The 14,452-nt window shown below is 39.0% G+C and overlaps 1 protein-coding gene across 8 annotated transcripts in view; it reads left to right on the forward strand.

Moving 5' to 3' along the window:
* Positions 1-14,452, forward strand: part of SYNE2 (spectrin repeat containing nuclear envelope protein 2) — a 378,879-nt gene that overhangs the window by 281,238 nt on the left and 83,189 nt on the right. For all 8 annotated transcript variants that reach the window (XM_064292573.1, XM_064292575.1, XM_064292574.1 and 5 more), the window contains 12 exons: positions 1,825-2,055; positions 3,047-3,229; positions 4,295-4,420; positions 5,626-5,747; positions 5,892-6,033; positions 8,002-8,133; positions 9,214-9,366; positions 9,486-9,695; positions 10,806-10,907; positions 11,802-11,921; positions 12,069-12,269; positions 13,785-13,958. In XM_064292573.1, coding sequence (XP_064148643.1) covers positions 1,825-2,055; positions 3,047-3,229; positions 4,295-4,420; positions 5,626-5,747; positions 5,892-6,033; positions 8,002-8,133; positions 9,214-9,366; positions 9,486-9,695; positions 10,806-10,907; positions 11,802-11,921; positions 12,069-12,269; positions 13,785-13,958 — 1,896 coding nt within the window. The remainder of the gene's footprint in view (positions 1-1,824; positions 2,056-3,046; positions 3,230-4,294; positions 4,421-5,625; positions 5,748-5,891; positions 6,034-8,001; positions 8,134-9,213; positions 9,367-9,485; positions 9,696-10,805; positions 10,908-11,801; positions 11,922-12,068; positions 12,270-13,784; positions 13,959-14,452) is intronic.

Genomic DNA, 14,452 nt, shown 5'->3' on the forward strand with positions numbered 1-14,452 from the left:
CTCAAACATAGCAAGGATTGTGAGGATGGCGCAGGACTGAACAACATTTTGTTCTGTTATACATAAGATCCCTGTAAGTCAGAACCAGCTCAACGGCACCTAACAACAACATACATTTGTGAGCAACTCCCATTAGAAATCTTGTCACTTGGACAGAAACAGTGCCTCATTAAATGCTAACATGTACTTAGTAAAGTACTTTATAGAAAACATTGTATTTAATCCTACTCAATAAAAATATTTATTGAGACCCGTCATGGATTGAATTACGTTCCCCCCAAAAATGTGTGTACCAATTTGGCTGGGCCATGATTCCCAGTATTGTGTAGTTGTCCTCCATTTTGTTATTGTAATTTTATGTTAAAGAGGATTAGGATGGGATTATAACACCCTTACTAAGGTCACATTCCTGATCCAATGTAAAGGGAGTTTCTGTGGGATGTGGCCTGCACCACCTTTTATCTTTCAAGAGATAAAAACTAAAGGGAAGCAAGCAAAGAGTTGGGGACCTCATACCACCAAGAAAGAAGCACCAGGAGCAGAGCACATCCTTTGGACCCGGGGTTCCTGCACAGAGAAGCTCCTAGTCCAGGGGAAGACTGATGACAGCACTAGATGACTAAATCAAGATCAAAATTTTGTAGTGCAAAAAAAAAAAAAAACAACTAATTCTTATTTCTGAAGGAATTTCTCTAGAAAGGTCAATAGACTTTCTCAATATTTAGGAAAAAAGTGTAGGTAATGCAGTAGGAGGCAAGTATACCTCTGTATCAAATCATTTACCTCAGATTGAAAATAACCAAAAACCCAGTGCTGTCACGTCGATTCCGACCCATGGCTATCCTATAGGACAGAGTAGAACTGCCCGATAGAGTTTCCAAGGAGTGACTGGCGGATTCGAACTGCTGACTTCTTGGTTAGCAGCTGTAGCCCTTAACCACTACGCCACCAGAGTTTCCAAATTGAAAATATCTAATATAATTACTGGAATACTTTCATTTGCTGGGTAAAATTTTTCCATTTGATTAACAAATGAGCCAGTTATTTCAATACAAAAAGAACACATCACGCCTTCTTTATACTATACTATAGGTGTCTAGTTGTTAATAAACACTTAAGTGTCCAGAAGGTGAAAAGTAGTTTTAGGGGTTTTCACTGAGAAATAGGAGATAAGTTTCCAGACTGCCGCACTAAAGCTCATTACTTGACTCTCAGATTATTTTAAATAGGGAGAGGTTTAGGTGAATAATACCATGTATGTTTAAAAAAAAAAAAAAAAAGTCAACTAAAATATTTTATAATCTATTTGAGAAGATGTTGTGAAGTTAAAAGTAGGTGGCATAATTCACCATACCCCGGCCAGTATGTAAAGCTGTCTTGTGTGTGTGGTTTGTTTTTGTTTTTTTTCTATTTGAACAGAGTACACAGCAATGTAAGCATTGCTTAATCGCGTGTCACGCAACTTTAAACACTGGCTAGTTCCCTGAAGTGTTTCAGACACACACACCCACACTCTTGCACTAGACTCTCACCTGTCTCTTGGGGTTCACTGCTTAATGAACTGTGAGCCCGTTTACTTCCTCTGTGCCCGGGAATATTATACCTGTGTACATGCAGATAGGCTGCTTGGAAACCTCTGGCGCCAGGTCACATGAGAGTTGCTATGAGTGTAGAGGTGCATTTTTCTTCTCTTTCTTCTGCTCTCTCTCTTTTTTTCTTTTAACTGAGGAAGTGCTGCAGGTTCACAGGTCTTTGCAGCCTCAAATCTGAAAACTTTGGACTCCTAGGTTTTTCACTGTGGGATTATCTCTGGATTTATCTTAGGGTGCCACACCTCCTATCGAGGCTGCAGCTCTGGGCTTTCCTGGTGAGCAACGAGCTTTTGAGGCCACGGTGGAGAAAACAAGGCCCGAGCCTGCTGAGGTCCTCCATGTCTGCAAGACCCAGGTAGCTGAGCTAGAGCAGTGGCTGGACCAAGCCAACGTGGCATTTGAGCCGGAAACATTAAACGCTGGCATGCAGCAGGTGGTGGAACAGCAGCTGGTCGGGTGCCAGGTAAGTAAGACTGTTGGGTCAGAGTGTATGGGTTGCCTCCTCCCAGGATTGGGTGCATTTTCTTAAAGCAACAGTGTGATTCTTTGTGTTATTTGGCTGCTACAGTGATCTTGGCCTCAACTTACAGTTCTCAGGGTGATTCTTGGAAATGATTTGTGAAAGCAGAATTCTTGAGAAGATGTTAGTGGTTAAGAGCTCAGAATCTAGAGTCGAAATCCTGGGCTGTGAACTTGGGGAAGTCACTTAACTTCTTAGCTTCATTTTTCTCATGTGTAGAGTGGGAAAATATAATAGGTTAGATCATAGAGGTTTTGCTGGATTAAATGAGATAAGGCATAAAAAGCAGTGTCTGTAATATAAAACAGAGCCCTGGGGCACAGTTGTTAAGTGATAAAGCTGCTAACCAAAAGGTCAGAAGTTCAGATCCACCAGCTGCTCCTTGGAAACCCTGTGGGGCAGTTCTACTCTGTCCTATAGGGTCGCTCTGAGTCGGAATTGACTCGACAGCAGTGAGTTTCTTGGTCACGTGAAAGTGTTCAATAAATGTTGATTTTGTTATTTTTATTCATAATAATAAGTACTTTGAACATTCATTAGAAATGAAGGGGAATGTCCTGATTTGTAAGATTGCAGATACAGCATAAAAAGTGTTTGCTGTGAAATTTTGCTACAAATGCTGCTAATCTTGCGTGGGTTGGCTGTCTATGTAATTCCCATATAAAATGACATTTGCCATTTAAGACTCAGTTTAGATATATAGAGGAGTTTTTGGAAATAAGGCCAATAGAAACAAAGAGGCAACATGGCATTCATATGAGCACACCAAACAAGAAACCAAGAGTTTTTTTTTTTTTTTTCCCCAAGATCTGTTCTAGTCCTATGTCTGAGATATCTTATATACACTTAGGTCAAGGGAGAATCTAACATATTTTGGGGAATAACACTTGTTCAAGACCAAAAATGTGAATAATTAAATGATTTTATTTCCTAGGCTATGCTAACAGAGATCGAGCACAAAGTGGCTTCTCTGTTGGACAGCTGCAAAGATCAGGGCCTGGGAGATAGTGGAGACACTCAACAAGAGGCTGAAGCACTTTCCTTGAAACTAAAAACTGTGAAATGTAACTTGGAAAAGTTCCAGATGATGCTTCAGGAGAAATATAGTGAGGATCAGGTAAAAAATGACTATATATGTGTGTGTGTCAATATGCACATATGGTAAGGAACCCTGGTGGCACAACACTTAAGCACTGGTCTGCTAACCAAAAGGTTGGAGATTCGAACCCACCCAGTGACTCCATGGGAGAAAGACCTGGTGATCTGCTCCCGTAAAGATTACAGCCTAGAAAACCCTACAGGGCTGTTCTCTGTCACATGGAGTCGCTGTGAGTCAAAATCAACTTGACAGCATACAACATACACATATGGTAGGCCTATCAGAAAAGAACTCGGAATGCAGGTGATGAACCAACTACAGAGAAAATACCCTAAGTGAGGAAGAATTATGCTTCTTAAGACTGTAAGGAATAATGAGTATGCTGGCTTTTCGTTATTGACTTTATTTTACTATGCAGTCCACTTCTTAGGTTGTTGGTAGTGGTGGTGGTTTGGTTTAAGTTGGTTTGATTGGGTTGGGCGTTCTTGGTGGTATTGAGGTCTAGTGTAAGCCTTCTTCATAAAAGAAGGTTGTTTATATACTGATGAAAGTATGATACAGTTAAAAGTGTTCTTGTGAAAAAGCATTCTGTATTTATAAATGCAAATTTGCATCTTATGATAGGATCCTAGTATATAAGATTCACATTTATACTTAAGTATGATTTCTGCTTAGGGGACTTACACTCACAGAAGTAAGAGTTGTTGTAGGTACTGTTCTCTCTTTTCTTAAAAAAAAAAAAAAAAACTACTTATATTTTAGACATAGAGGAAATTTGAATGCAGAAGCATAGTTTTTACTTTTTTTTTTTTTTACTTCATTCTTAAAAGACATTAAATTTCTTGGCTTTTGGTAATTTATTAGATAAATTTTGTTGAGGAAAGCGTAAGATGACCACTTCATCAAATGTAGTACATTTTTTGACATTGTTATGAAAAAAGCTCATTAAATCATAGTGTATATAATTATAATAAATGACAAGTGCACTTATTTCTTATGAATCTTTCCTGTTATTAGAATTGAAATAAAGTGAGTCTTTCTTTTTAAATAATCTGCCATCCTGAATTTTTTTTTTTTTAATAGTATTCTACCATTGTAAAGAAACCTTCAGGACATAAAAAAATTCTCCAAGATAACCTTCCTGCATTTGTATCTATTGTAACTGAAAGGCCACAATTTAGCAGACAAAAGGATTTCCAGCAGCAACAGGTAATTTCAGCTCCTAACAGTTGTAAGGAAAAGAATAAAGCTTTCTATATGGAATTTCCCTTTGAACTGAATGTTAATCTGCCATAGGAGTGTTTGCTTATGTGACTGGATGGGAAGTGTGACGTGTGGGCATTTGTGTGTGTGCAACGACTCTGAGTTTTGAGTGTTTGCTGCAGCCCCTGCCTGGCTTTTATCTGCTATAGTCGGGGCACACTAACTTTGCTTTTTTATTGACTTGCATCTTATATGAAACAGAGCAGATATCTTCAAGATGAAGTTACCTCGGTAGCTGCAACACTGCTTTCCCTGTTGCTGGGAGGGTGGTCTGCCTTTGCAATTCCTATCTAGGCCACCTAAGCTGAGGCTTTGGGTTCTGAGCATTCTTTGATAGGGAGGCTGAGAATTGGACTGCTGTCTCAACCCCAGTCCCTGCTCCTTGTCTAAGAAAGCTTCTTCCCTGTTCTGAGCTTACAGTAACTTTCTCTGTCTCCATGACTACTTACTTGTACAGAATCAATCTTGTAGCTAGAGGATAAGAAATATTCTTTCTGGTTATGCGGGTTTGCACCTAAACAAGACAATGACCAGATCAGGTGAGCAAAGCCCTTTTCTTTTATGCTCGTTTGCCTTTCCCACGCAATCTAGCACATACACCCCTCCAGCATATGCTGTTTAAGCCCAAACTCAAGTTCCCCATTGTTCTCTCGCACATGGAATGTGAAGGGCACACATGGATATGATCAAAAACATCTCACCCTTGGAATGGAGCCTTTTGGGAGAACCTGGCTCTTGATAAACCTCTGCTCCATTTATTATCATCCTGATTACTGTAAATGATAAAAGCCTGTGACAACGCCAGTGAGTAGCATAATTATTCTTTGTGATCCGATGAGCCTGGCACCATTCCATCTGATTTATTTCACTTGGTACATTGCACCAATTGTTTCAAAATATGTTAATGTATTTTTGGTGATTTTTTTTTTCAATGTATGTAGTATATTTTAAATAACACTTGGTCGTTGAGTGAATTTTTTAAATAGGTTTTTAAGAAACAAAAGATGCAGAGAACAAGCAAGTAAGAAAGAGAAATAGTATCCAGGGATATAGGAAGAGGTTTGGGATCAGATTATCTCAACAGAAGAAACCTGTGCATGCTGATTGAAAATGATAATTGAATGAATCATTTGAATCTTATTAATTTATAGGTCCTGGAGTTAAAGCCAGTGGAGCAGAAAGATTTAATCAAATTCATAGAATTTAATGTTACAAAAATGTGGCCCCAGTATTCCCAACAAGATAAAGAAACAACTCAGGAATCATCTTTGAGGTAAAACATTTTTAAATAGTTGGACATTCAGTAATATTTTTGGTTGAGGGAATTAAGGATGTTTTCTTAAAAATCGCTTTTACAACATTGTCTGAAGGTAATGCAGAATTACATTATTCTCTATCTTTTGCTCTTTCTCAAAAGCGATAAGGCATCTAGCCCCCAAAATGATGCCCCAGATGCAGCCTTTTCAGCCCAAGGCCAAAGTGGAGATAAATGGCAATATTTACAACATAAACTATCATCAAAAATACAGCTACCTTCATCTCAGCTTGTGGCGCCTCAGGTCAGTCTGTGTACACTCACAGTGTAAATAAGCATGTTTATCTTTGAAAATTCAACAAACGTTCATTGAATAAAAATGTATGTTCTGCATTATGTAGCCTTTTATTTTCAGAAAGCAAAAATGGGAGTTCTTGACTTAGCAGAGACCCTACTTCATCCTATCGGAAACCTGCATGAGATGCCTCTCCTCTGAGCTTCTGTAGCACCCTGACTTGCATGATCATTGCTCTTACAGTACTGTGTACCTGTTTATTTGTCCATATTCCCCACTAGATGGTGTGTACCATGAGAAGAAAGACCATGTCTGCTTGGTTCACGTTTGAGTGCCTAGCACAGTGCTTGGCACATCATAGAATCTCAGTTACATTTGTTGAATGAATAAAGGAATGGATAATATATGTAAAAACATTTTAAAAACTATACAGTACTATGCATCATTCATTCATCAAAAAGCTCTTTCAAATCTGCAATGTGCCAGCCCCTGTGCCAGGTCCCAAGGTTGAAAAAATGAATCTGATCCTATTTCCCAGGGAGTTCAAAGTCTAGCCGGGAAAATAAACCATGTATCAAGTGCTATGGAAATTGTGAGACAAGAATTTACTGAATACAGTGGAGGCAACTGGTCAACCAGTAGTGGGGTGGGAGAAATACAAGAAAAGACCTCACGGAGAAGATGGCACTTGAGCTGAGTTTCGGACAATGTCCTGGTGTTCATTAGGTTGACAAGGGTAATAACATGATTCCAGGCAGAGGAGACAACACGTGCAAAGACTTCAACATATGAAATCACCTGGAATGAGGAAATTAGAAAAGGAAAATATATATGCCAGTGGCACCTGTCACTCAGGGTTCCGCCAGTACAGCTATCACTGCGATGACAGGTTTTATTCAGCCTGGACCACTGTGCCAGCTACTGTTGCACCTGTCACTAAGGGTTCCACTGGTACACCTATCACTGCCATAACAGGTTTTATTCAGCCTGGACCACTGTGCCAGCTACTGTTGCACCTGTCATTAAGGGTTCCACTGGTACACCTATCACTGCCATAACAGGTTTTATTCAGCCTGGACCACTGTGCCAGGTACTGATGGATTTCTTTCCAAATAGGGAACAGAACAGCCCTGTTGCCTTCAGCCAGTTCTTTTGCTCAGCCCACCTCAATCAGGCTTCTGCCATCAACATTCCACTCTAACAGCCTGGGTAAAGGTTACCAGTGATTTCCCAATTCTCCAATCTGGGGGAAACTTTTCAGTTCTCATCTTTTCTGCTGAGAACGTTATTTGGCCAATTAAACTAGAATCAGGCTCTTGGTAGGGCTTTAGTCTTGGTTTCTCCTTATTATACATACTATAATATGTGTGCCATTCTCTTTCAAAGAACACAATATCATTACTAGTTCCTTCTCTAATCTCTCTCTCCAAGAAGAAACATCCACCATCCTACCCCGTTTCTTTTTATATGTCATTTTTCCAGTTTGAGGAAGAAATTAACTCTGGGTCATTCTCTCTCTGAAATCATAGCTCGTTTTAAATAGTTTAATTTTTCAATGACAAATCAAGATGCAGATCCATCACCAGAGGTGATTTGTGTCCTATTCTCAGAGTTGGCTACACTAGGAGCCAGCTAGTAAGTGAGGAGCTAAATAACTAACCTTGGTACCTGAGTATCATTGCTAGTAAATTGAAAGATTAGTATTTTACTTTAATTCTCAAAATATGGCTTGTTTTCCCCTCATTTTAGTATCTAAAAGGACTCCCATGTGTCTGAGTAAAGCCTGTCATGACTTAAAAAAAAAAAAAAAATCCAAAATGTTTGGAATTTAATTATTTTTTCTTACAAATGACAAGATAGTCAAAAATATTTACCAAGAAGGAGACTCAGAGAGAGCATACTAAGGCATTTTTGCTGTTTTTATTACTATCATCAGGATCACAACTTTCACTAACAGGGGTTCTTTTTTTCAAATAGGTTGTCACAAATATGAGTATTCTACCCAGTGTAGGTGTGTATAACTTTAGATACCCAACAATTGAAGAACTGCAAACCTATACCGTCCAACTTGAAGACCTACGTCAAGAAGCAAATAATCTCCAGACACAGGTAGAAGTTGCACGTTATGTATTTTTCTTATTGAAATAACATAAGAAATGAGTCATGATAATATCATTGTAAATTGGCCATAGTTTTCTTCGCTGAACAAATAATAGAATGAGTCCTAGAATTGCAAATAGAATTTATCTTGCTTGCCAACTCTGATCAATTTCATAATGACTGCCTAGAGCATTGTATGGAAAAGGATTCTGAGTTTTGAGTCCAGGGTTAGCAGAGGAGAGGACCAGGATTGATTAGTAATGTCTACAGTGGTGATCTGGGATTGGAAGGATGAGGAAGGAGGGTTGGAGAGGGAGTATAAGCGGGCATTCTGTGTGATTTACAACCTTGAGTAGACTGAATGCTGAGTCGCTGTACTCGATGGTGTTAGGTATGCATCAGAGAATACAGTACAAATAGCCGAAGTTGGGGAGATACCAGCTTTGGCATGCTCCTAAACACTTGCCACTGGTCAGGAATTCAGGGTGATCATGGGTTTAAAAAAAGAGGTGGTTCCAGCAGTTTAGGCTAAAACAAATCTGTGGTTCCCAAACTCACCTGGCCACAATGGCACAACCCAGGGATCCCCTTGGAGTTGTGCATCTAAGGGCGGCCCTGAGTCTCACAGTCAGCTGTAAGTGATACCCCTAACTTCCTATGCCACACAGCCAATGCGTATCTTTAAGACACTATACCTTCTCTTCCAATCCCCTTCCACTTCTTTGTGACTTCTTTTCCTTCTCCAGGCCATGGTTGATTTCATTAACCCAGTTTCTCCTGCATTAAAATGTGGAAAGAGGGGCAGTATGATTTATCTGGGACCACACTTCCACCCAGATGACTCTGCTAAGGGAGTCCTTCATCTTCGTAATTTACCTTTTAATTTCACTCAATTGTTAAATGACAACATTGAGTTTCTTAGACTTATTTTTTTTCCAAATTAAACTCTTAAATAATTTTTTAAATTTATATATTCTGCTACTTAGTTCTTAAAGTGTTTGAAACAGTACTAAATATGTTTATATATTTATATTCCAGTTTAGGAAGGCAAGGCATCTTAATGATTTTTATTTTGTTTTCTTGATTCAGGAAAATGTGACAGAAGTAACATATATAAATTTGGATAAAAAATTATTTGAACTACTTCTGGCTCTCAGTCAGTGTCTTAGCAATGTGGAGGAGATGCTGCAAACCCCTGCACTTTGCAGGGGGGATGTTCACACCCAGCAAGTACATTATGAGGTAGGGAATGTCTAATGAACCCATGTGTTGGCCATTACAGCGGCCAGCTTGTTAGAGCAGAGCTGAATCCTCTGCGGGTCAGAGCTCATCCACTGTCTTTCTCCTTCTTCACGTTACAGGCTCTGGCTCTTGAGTTGAAAAAGCTTTATTTAGCTATGAGTGACAAGAAGGGTGAGCTTTTGAAAGCTATGACTTGTCCTGGCAAGAACACCAACTTGTTCCTTGAATGTTTTGATAATCTCCAAGTGTGCCTGGAGCACACCCAGGCTACAGCTGCCTCTCAAAGCAAGTCCCTGAAAGCTGGCCTCGACTATAATTGCAGTTATCAGGTATGTTTCTGAGCTTGCGGCCTGCTTGGGTACTGCTTTAGACATGGACCCGTCATTTCTGTTAACTCCTATTCCCGGCATCAGTCATTGACAGGAATTACTGAGGGAAATGGTGAGACCCTCCTGTTGTGAAGTTCTTCAGGTTAGTGCTGGTGCTCATGGTTGAAGACTATGTGAAAATGAGGCCCATTCCAAAGTCTTGGGTACGGATTTGTTAGGATGAGCTTAAGTAATGGTTCTTTCCTGTGCTAGATTCAGCAATTTAATGAGTGTCATATGGGAAGATTTGTGTTTAAATTTCTAGGAAAGGGGAGCTGTTAAAGGTTTTTGAGCAAAGGAATGACAATCATGTTACGTTTCAGGTAGTTTAGTCTGGCAGATGTCTAAAGTGGGTTGTGGGAGAGGGAGAGACTTGAGGCAGGTAGACCAGCTAGCAAGCTACTAAAATTGTCTAATAGAAATGAAATGAAACACAATACCATTTGTGAAGGAGATTTGCCCATAAAATCAAACCTGAATCTGCTCAAGCCTTTAGTAAAGGAGGCAGAAAGAAAGAACGTGCTAAACAGCACTGTGGAGGTGCAATCAGCAAACTCCTAACTGTAGAGAGACTGTACAGAACAAATGACCCATTTTTTTCACCCCTCCAAAAAAGAGAAAATTAAGGCACATATTAATCCATCACAATGTATAGATCTCACTTGGGTCCCAATTTAAACAAATAAATAAAGATTATAGGCAATTAAGAGAAAAGTGACCTCACAGGGTAGCTAATAATACTAAGAAATTATTATTGATTTGGAGGAATGTAATGCAGCATTTTTAAAGGGAGGATGTTTCTCTTCTAAAAATAAATAGTATAACATGTGCTGACGAAATGACATGCTATCTGGCACTTGCCTCAAAATATTCCGAGGCAGGGGGTAGGGTATAGAGGAAAGAAGACCACGAGCCAAACATTGTTGACGTTGGGTGATGGTAACATGGGGTTCCTTCTATTTTTATATGTGTTTGAACTTTCCAGCAGCACAAAAATTCAGGCACCACAAAAAGTAACAGAAGGCCTAAATGAGATTGCTCACCGCTTCCTGTGTTTATCTTTTTGTACAGAATGAAGTAAAGCAATTATATGATCAACTTACTAAGAATAAAACATCTTTACAACAGTCTTTAAATGAAATTAGTAGCCAGCGTATTGATGAACAGTTGCAGGTAATCAAGTCGAAATAATTCAAACCGACCTAACCCTGGGTCTATCTGAACCGCTTCCCTCTGTGAGCAGTGACAGGGTTTAAGTGATAAATGAAAACTATTTATGTTGACCTTTAAAAAGTCTCTTAAGTAGTACTTTATGCATAGTGCAAAGTATTAAAATAAGAGACCATTTTCACCTATCAACCTGGCAAAAATTTAAGCTTGTCCAATGTTGGAAAGTAGTACATTAGGAAATGAAGCTCTCACTCTTTTTTAGGGTGCTCTTTGGTTCAGCTTCTGGAATCGTTTGGTTATATATTAATATTTTCAACAAATAAATACCCTCCGATATTTAGCAGCAGCAATTTCACTTCATTCATTTATTCAGCAACATTGAGGACTTACCATGTTCAGGAACTGTTCTAGGTGCTGAACTTACATTTATCCTAAAGGAATTACAAGTGCACAAAGATAAATATGTGTTTAAAAATGTCCAAGGATGTGCCTGGTAGCACTCTTTGAATTACAAACAAGAGTAAATAGTCTAAAAGTCCACTAAAAAGAAACTGTTAGTCAAGTTAGGTGCCCCCTTACAGGGAAATATTATGTGTCTATTTAAAAGGAGCCAGCTATATATGTACTAATTTGAAGCTAGTAAGTGAGGGTGCAAACCTCAGCACAGGATGCTATGGTACAATTCAGTGAGTTTAAGGTTGTGCTTAGAACGTATTAGAAACAGGAACTATAGAATGTCTGGGAGAGTGACAGAGCTGGAGATGGGGTCGGGGGAGATGGAATTTCAGCTTTTCCTTTAATTCCTTTCTGGCTACTGCTTAATTCTTTTTCAATGAATATGTACACCGCTGTAACTTATTAAAGGGTTTTACTTGTTCTGCATTGTCTTCCGCTTAGAAAACAGATGCATATACAATGGAACTACTTAACTCCGAGAGCCGAGTGGCAAAACTAAGAGACGAAGGGGAGCGACTTCATTTGCCTTACGGTTTACTCCAAGAGGTTTACAAATTAGAGGTATGTCTGAGCAGAAAACATTCACCAGAACAATGATTGTAAGGAGTAGGACTTTTCTTGCAACAAAGGAGTTTAGATTTGTTGTTCATTTGGATTATTTTCACAGTTGGATAAAAATGCTCATGCAAACTTGCTCTTCCTTTTCAGGATGTACTTGACAGTATGTGGGAGGTCCTAAGATCCAGGTACTCAGAACTCAGCCACCCTTTCATCACTGAGATTCAGCAGGATGCTTTGTTGCAAGGCATGGTGGAACTGGTACATATCGGGAGGGAGAAGCTTGCCCGTGACCACTTACAGCAAACCAAAAGTAAAGGTGCTTTACAGGCTCAGATACAGGATCACAAGGTAAGACACCCTGGTCAGGCCACCTTTCCATTGACTACAGTCTCAAGGTTTTTCTGAGTATGACCAGAGGGCATCGTGAAATACACGTCATTCATTCATTCTTCTAAGAAACATTTATTGGAGTGCTTGCTGTGTCCCAGGAACCCTGATAAACTCCAAGAATATAGTTGTGAGTTAAAAACGAGCACTGCTCCTTGCGTTCATGGAGCTTTTGGTTGATTGAGAAGGTAGAGATTTATCAGTGAGCCATTCAAACAAATATAGATTTAAAATTGGATTGTATGCCATGAGACCATTTAATGGGGGAGATTGACTTAGGGAATTTAGGAAAGGCTTTTCTGAGAACTGAGGTAAAAAGGAAGTTGTATTATTTAAATATGGGAAAGTATATATTATATTTGGAAACCCTGGTGGTGTAGTGGTTAAGTGCTACAGCTGCTAACCAAAGGGTCGGCAGTTTGAATCCGCCAGGTGCTCCTTGGAAACTCTATGGGGCAGTTCTACTCTGTCCTATAGGGTCGCTATAAGTCGGAATCGACTCAACGGCACTGGGTTTGGGTTTTTTTGGTTTTTATATATATCTAGTATAATGCTACAATAAATTCTTCAGCTTTTCATTTATTTCATTTCATTAAATAAGTGCCTCTTGAGCACCAAGATACACAGTTTCTTAAAAGGGGCTTATAATTAAAAAAGATGTATAAAACGTGGTTCCTACCCTCAGTAACCTCACAGTGTATGGCTTTGATAAGTAGAACTTAGTCTACAAAAAATTGAAAGATAAGTATTGTATAAAGGATGGAGAGGAAAAGGGGAACATTTTATTAATTGATCATCTACAGTGTGCCAGGCCCTGTGCTAGATGCTTTTCCAAACCCTTCTTTAAGAAATAAGAGAAAGGATTTGCGTAAGAGGACCCTCCAAAAAACTTGAGAGGGCAGCAGTCTGTAAGAGAAAAACTATGTGAAGGAAAGCCTCCTTTTCTAAAGGCTCTTACAGTACAAGTCTGGGGCCTTTATATACCTGGATTCCGACAGACCCACCGTCAGATTCCCTTTGTTTAGCCTTTTTGTTGAGGAATTTAAAGCCAGGGCTTAGGAGCCCCATCTGTGGAATATATGCGCTGCCTGGGCTCACATTTATCTACCCAACTCACTGTCTTGAAATAACTTTTCTTAAAAGTATTTTTCATCTCAGAACTGATTTAGGATTTAAGTTCTCACTGGAAATTTGAATTGATCAATAATTAATGATGTTTGCCCTTTAAAATAGGATATTTTGTGGAAGGTATTACCTGGGATAACTTTTCTTTATGATTTGTTAAAATTCCATTAGTGTTCAAAGACTAAGGGATGCATAGTTTGCTTTTTCTTGTCTTGTATATTTGACTCCATGGATGTCCTGGGATTTTGCATTAAAAAGCAAATATAACTGTGTAGAAAATTGAAGTAACTTGCTTTTTAAGATTCTTGCAATTTAAAAAAATGAGTATTAAAACCTTCTCCATTTTTGTAGGTTTTTTTCCAGAAGCTTGTTGCTGACATGTTTTTGATCCAAACATATTCCAACAAAATGTTCCCTTCATTATTGCAAAAGAAAGAGGCATTTTGGGCAGAACAAGTCAAAGAAGTGAAATTACTAGAGGAAAAGTCACATGAGCGTGGCATGAAGCTGCAGAGTTTGTTGCAGGTATTTGGGTTAAATAAACTGTGTACGTTAAGCTGAGCATTCCCAGTTTTCATCCAGGCCTCCAGGTGTAGAGCACAAGCAGCTATTATCATTAATCATTCGTTAAATGGGGGCATAACAATGAGGAATATGGAACCTGACCTAGTTCTGACTGCAATTTTCTGAATGAAATGTTAGCTGGGATTTCTCATACCTAAATTTGGGATGATACGTCATCTGTCTAACTCCTGGGTTGAAGCATGAATAAACAAAATTGAAAGCACTTTGAGACCTGGAATGAGATCATTTGGATGAAGCAGCCAGTGATTCAGAAAATGTGCTTCCCCCAAGAGGGCAGGCCCAGATGTTCTACTGCTACAATGGATTCATGACAATCTTGTCCCAATTCAAAGGAAAAAAAATCCCATAAAGCTTTCTCAATTTAAGATTTTGCCCTCTACCTTTTTAAACCTTTGATAAGTTTAGCACCTAACAAAGGAAATAAACAGAAAGCA

Source organism: Loxodonta africana, chromosome 10 (genome assembly GCF_030014295.1).
Source record: "Loxodonta africana isolate mLoxAfr1 chromosome 10, mLoxAfr1.hap2, whole genome shotgun sequence".
Taxonomy (NCBI): domain Eukaryota; kingdom Metazoa; phylum Chordata; class Mammalia; order Proboscidea; family Elephantidae; genus Loxodonta; species Loxodonta africana.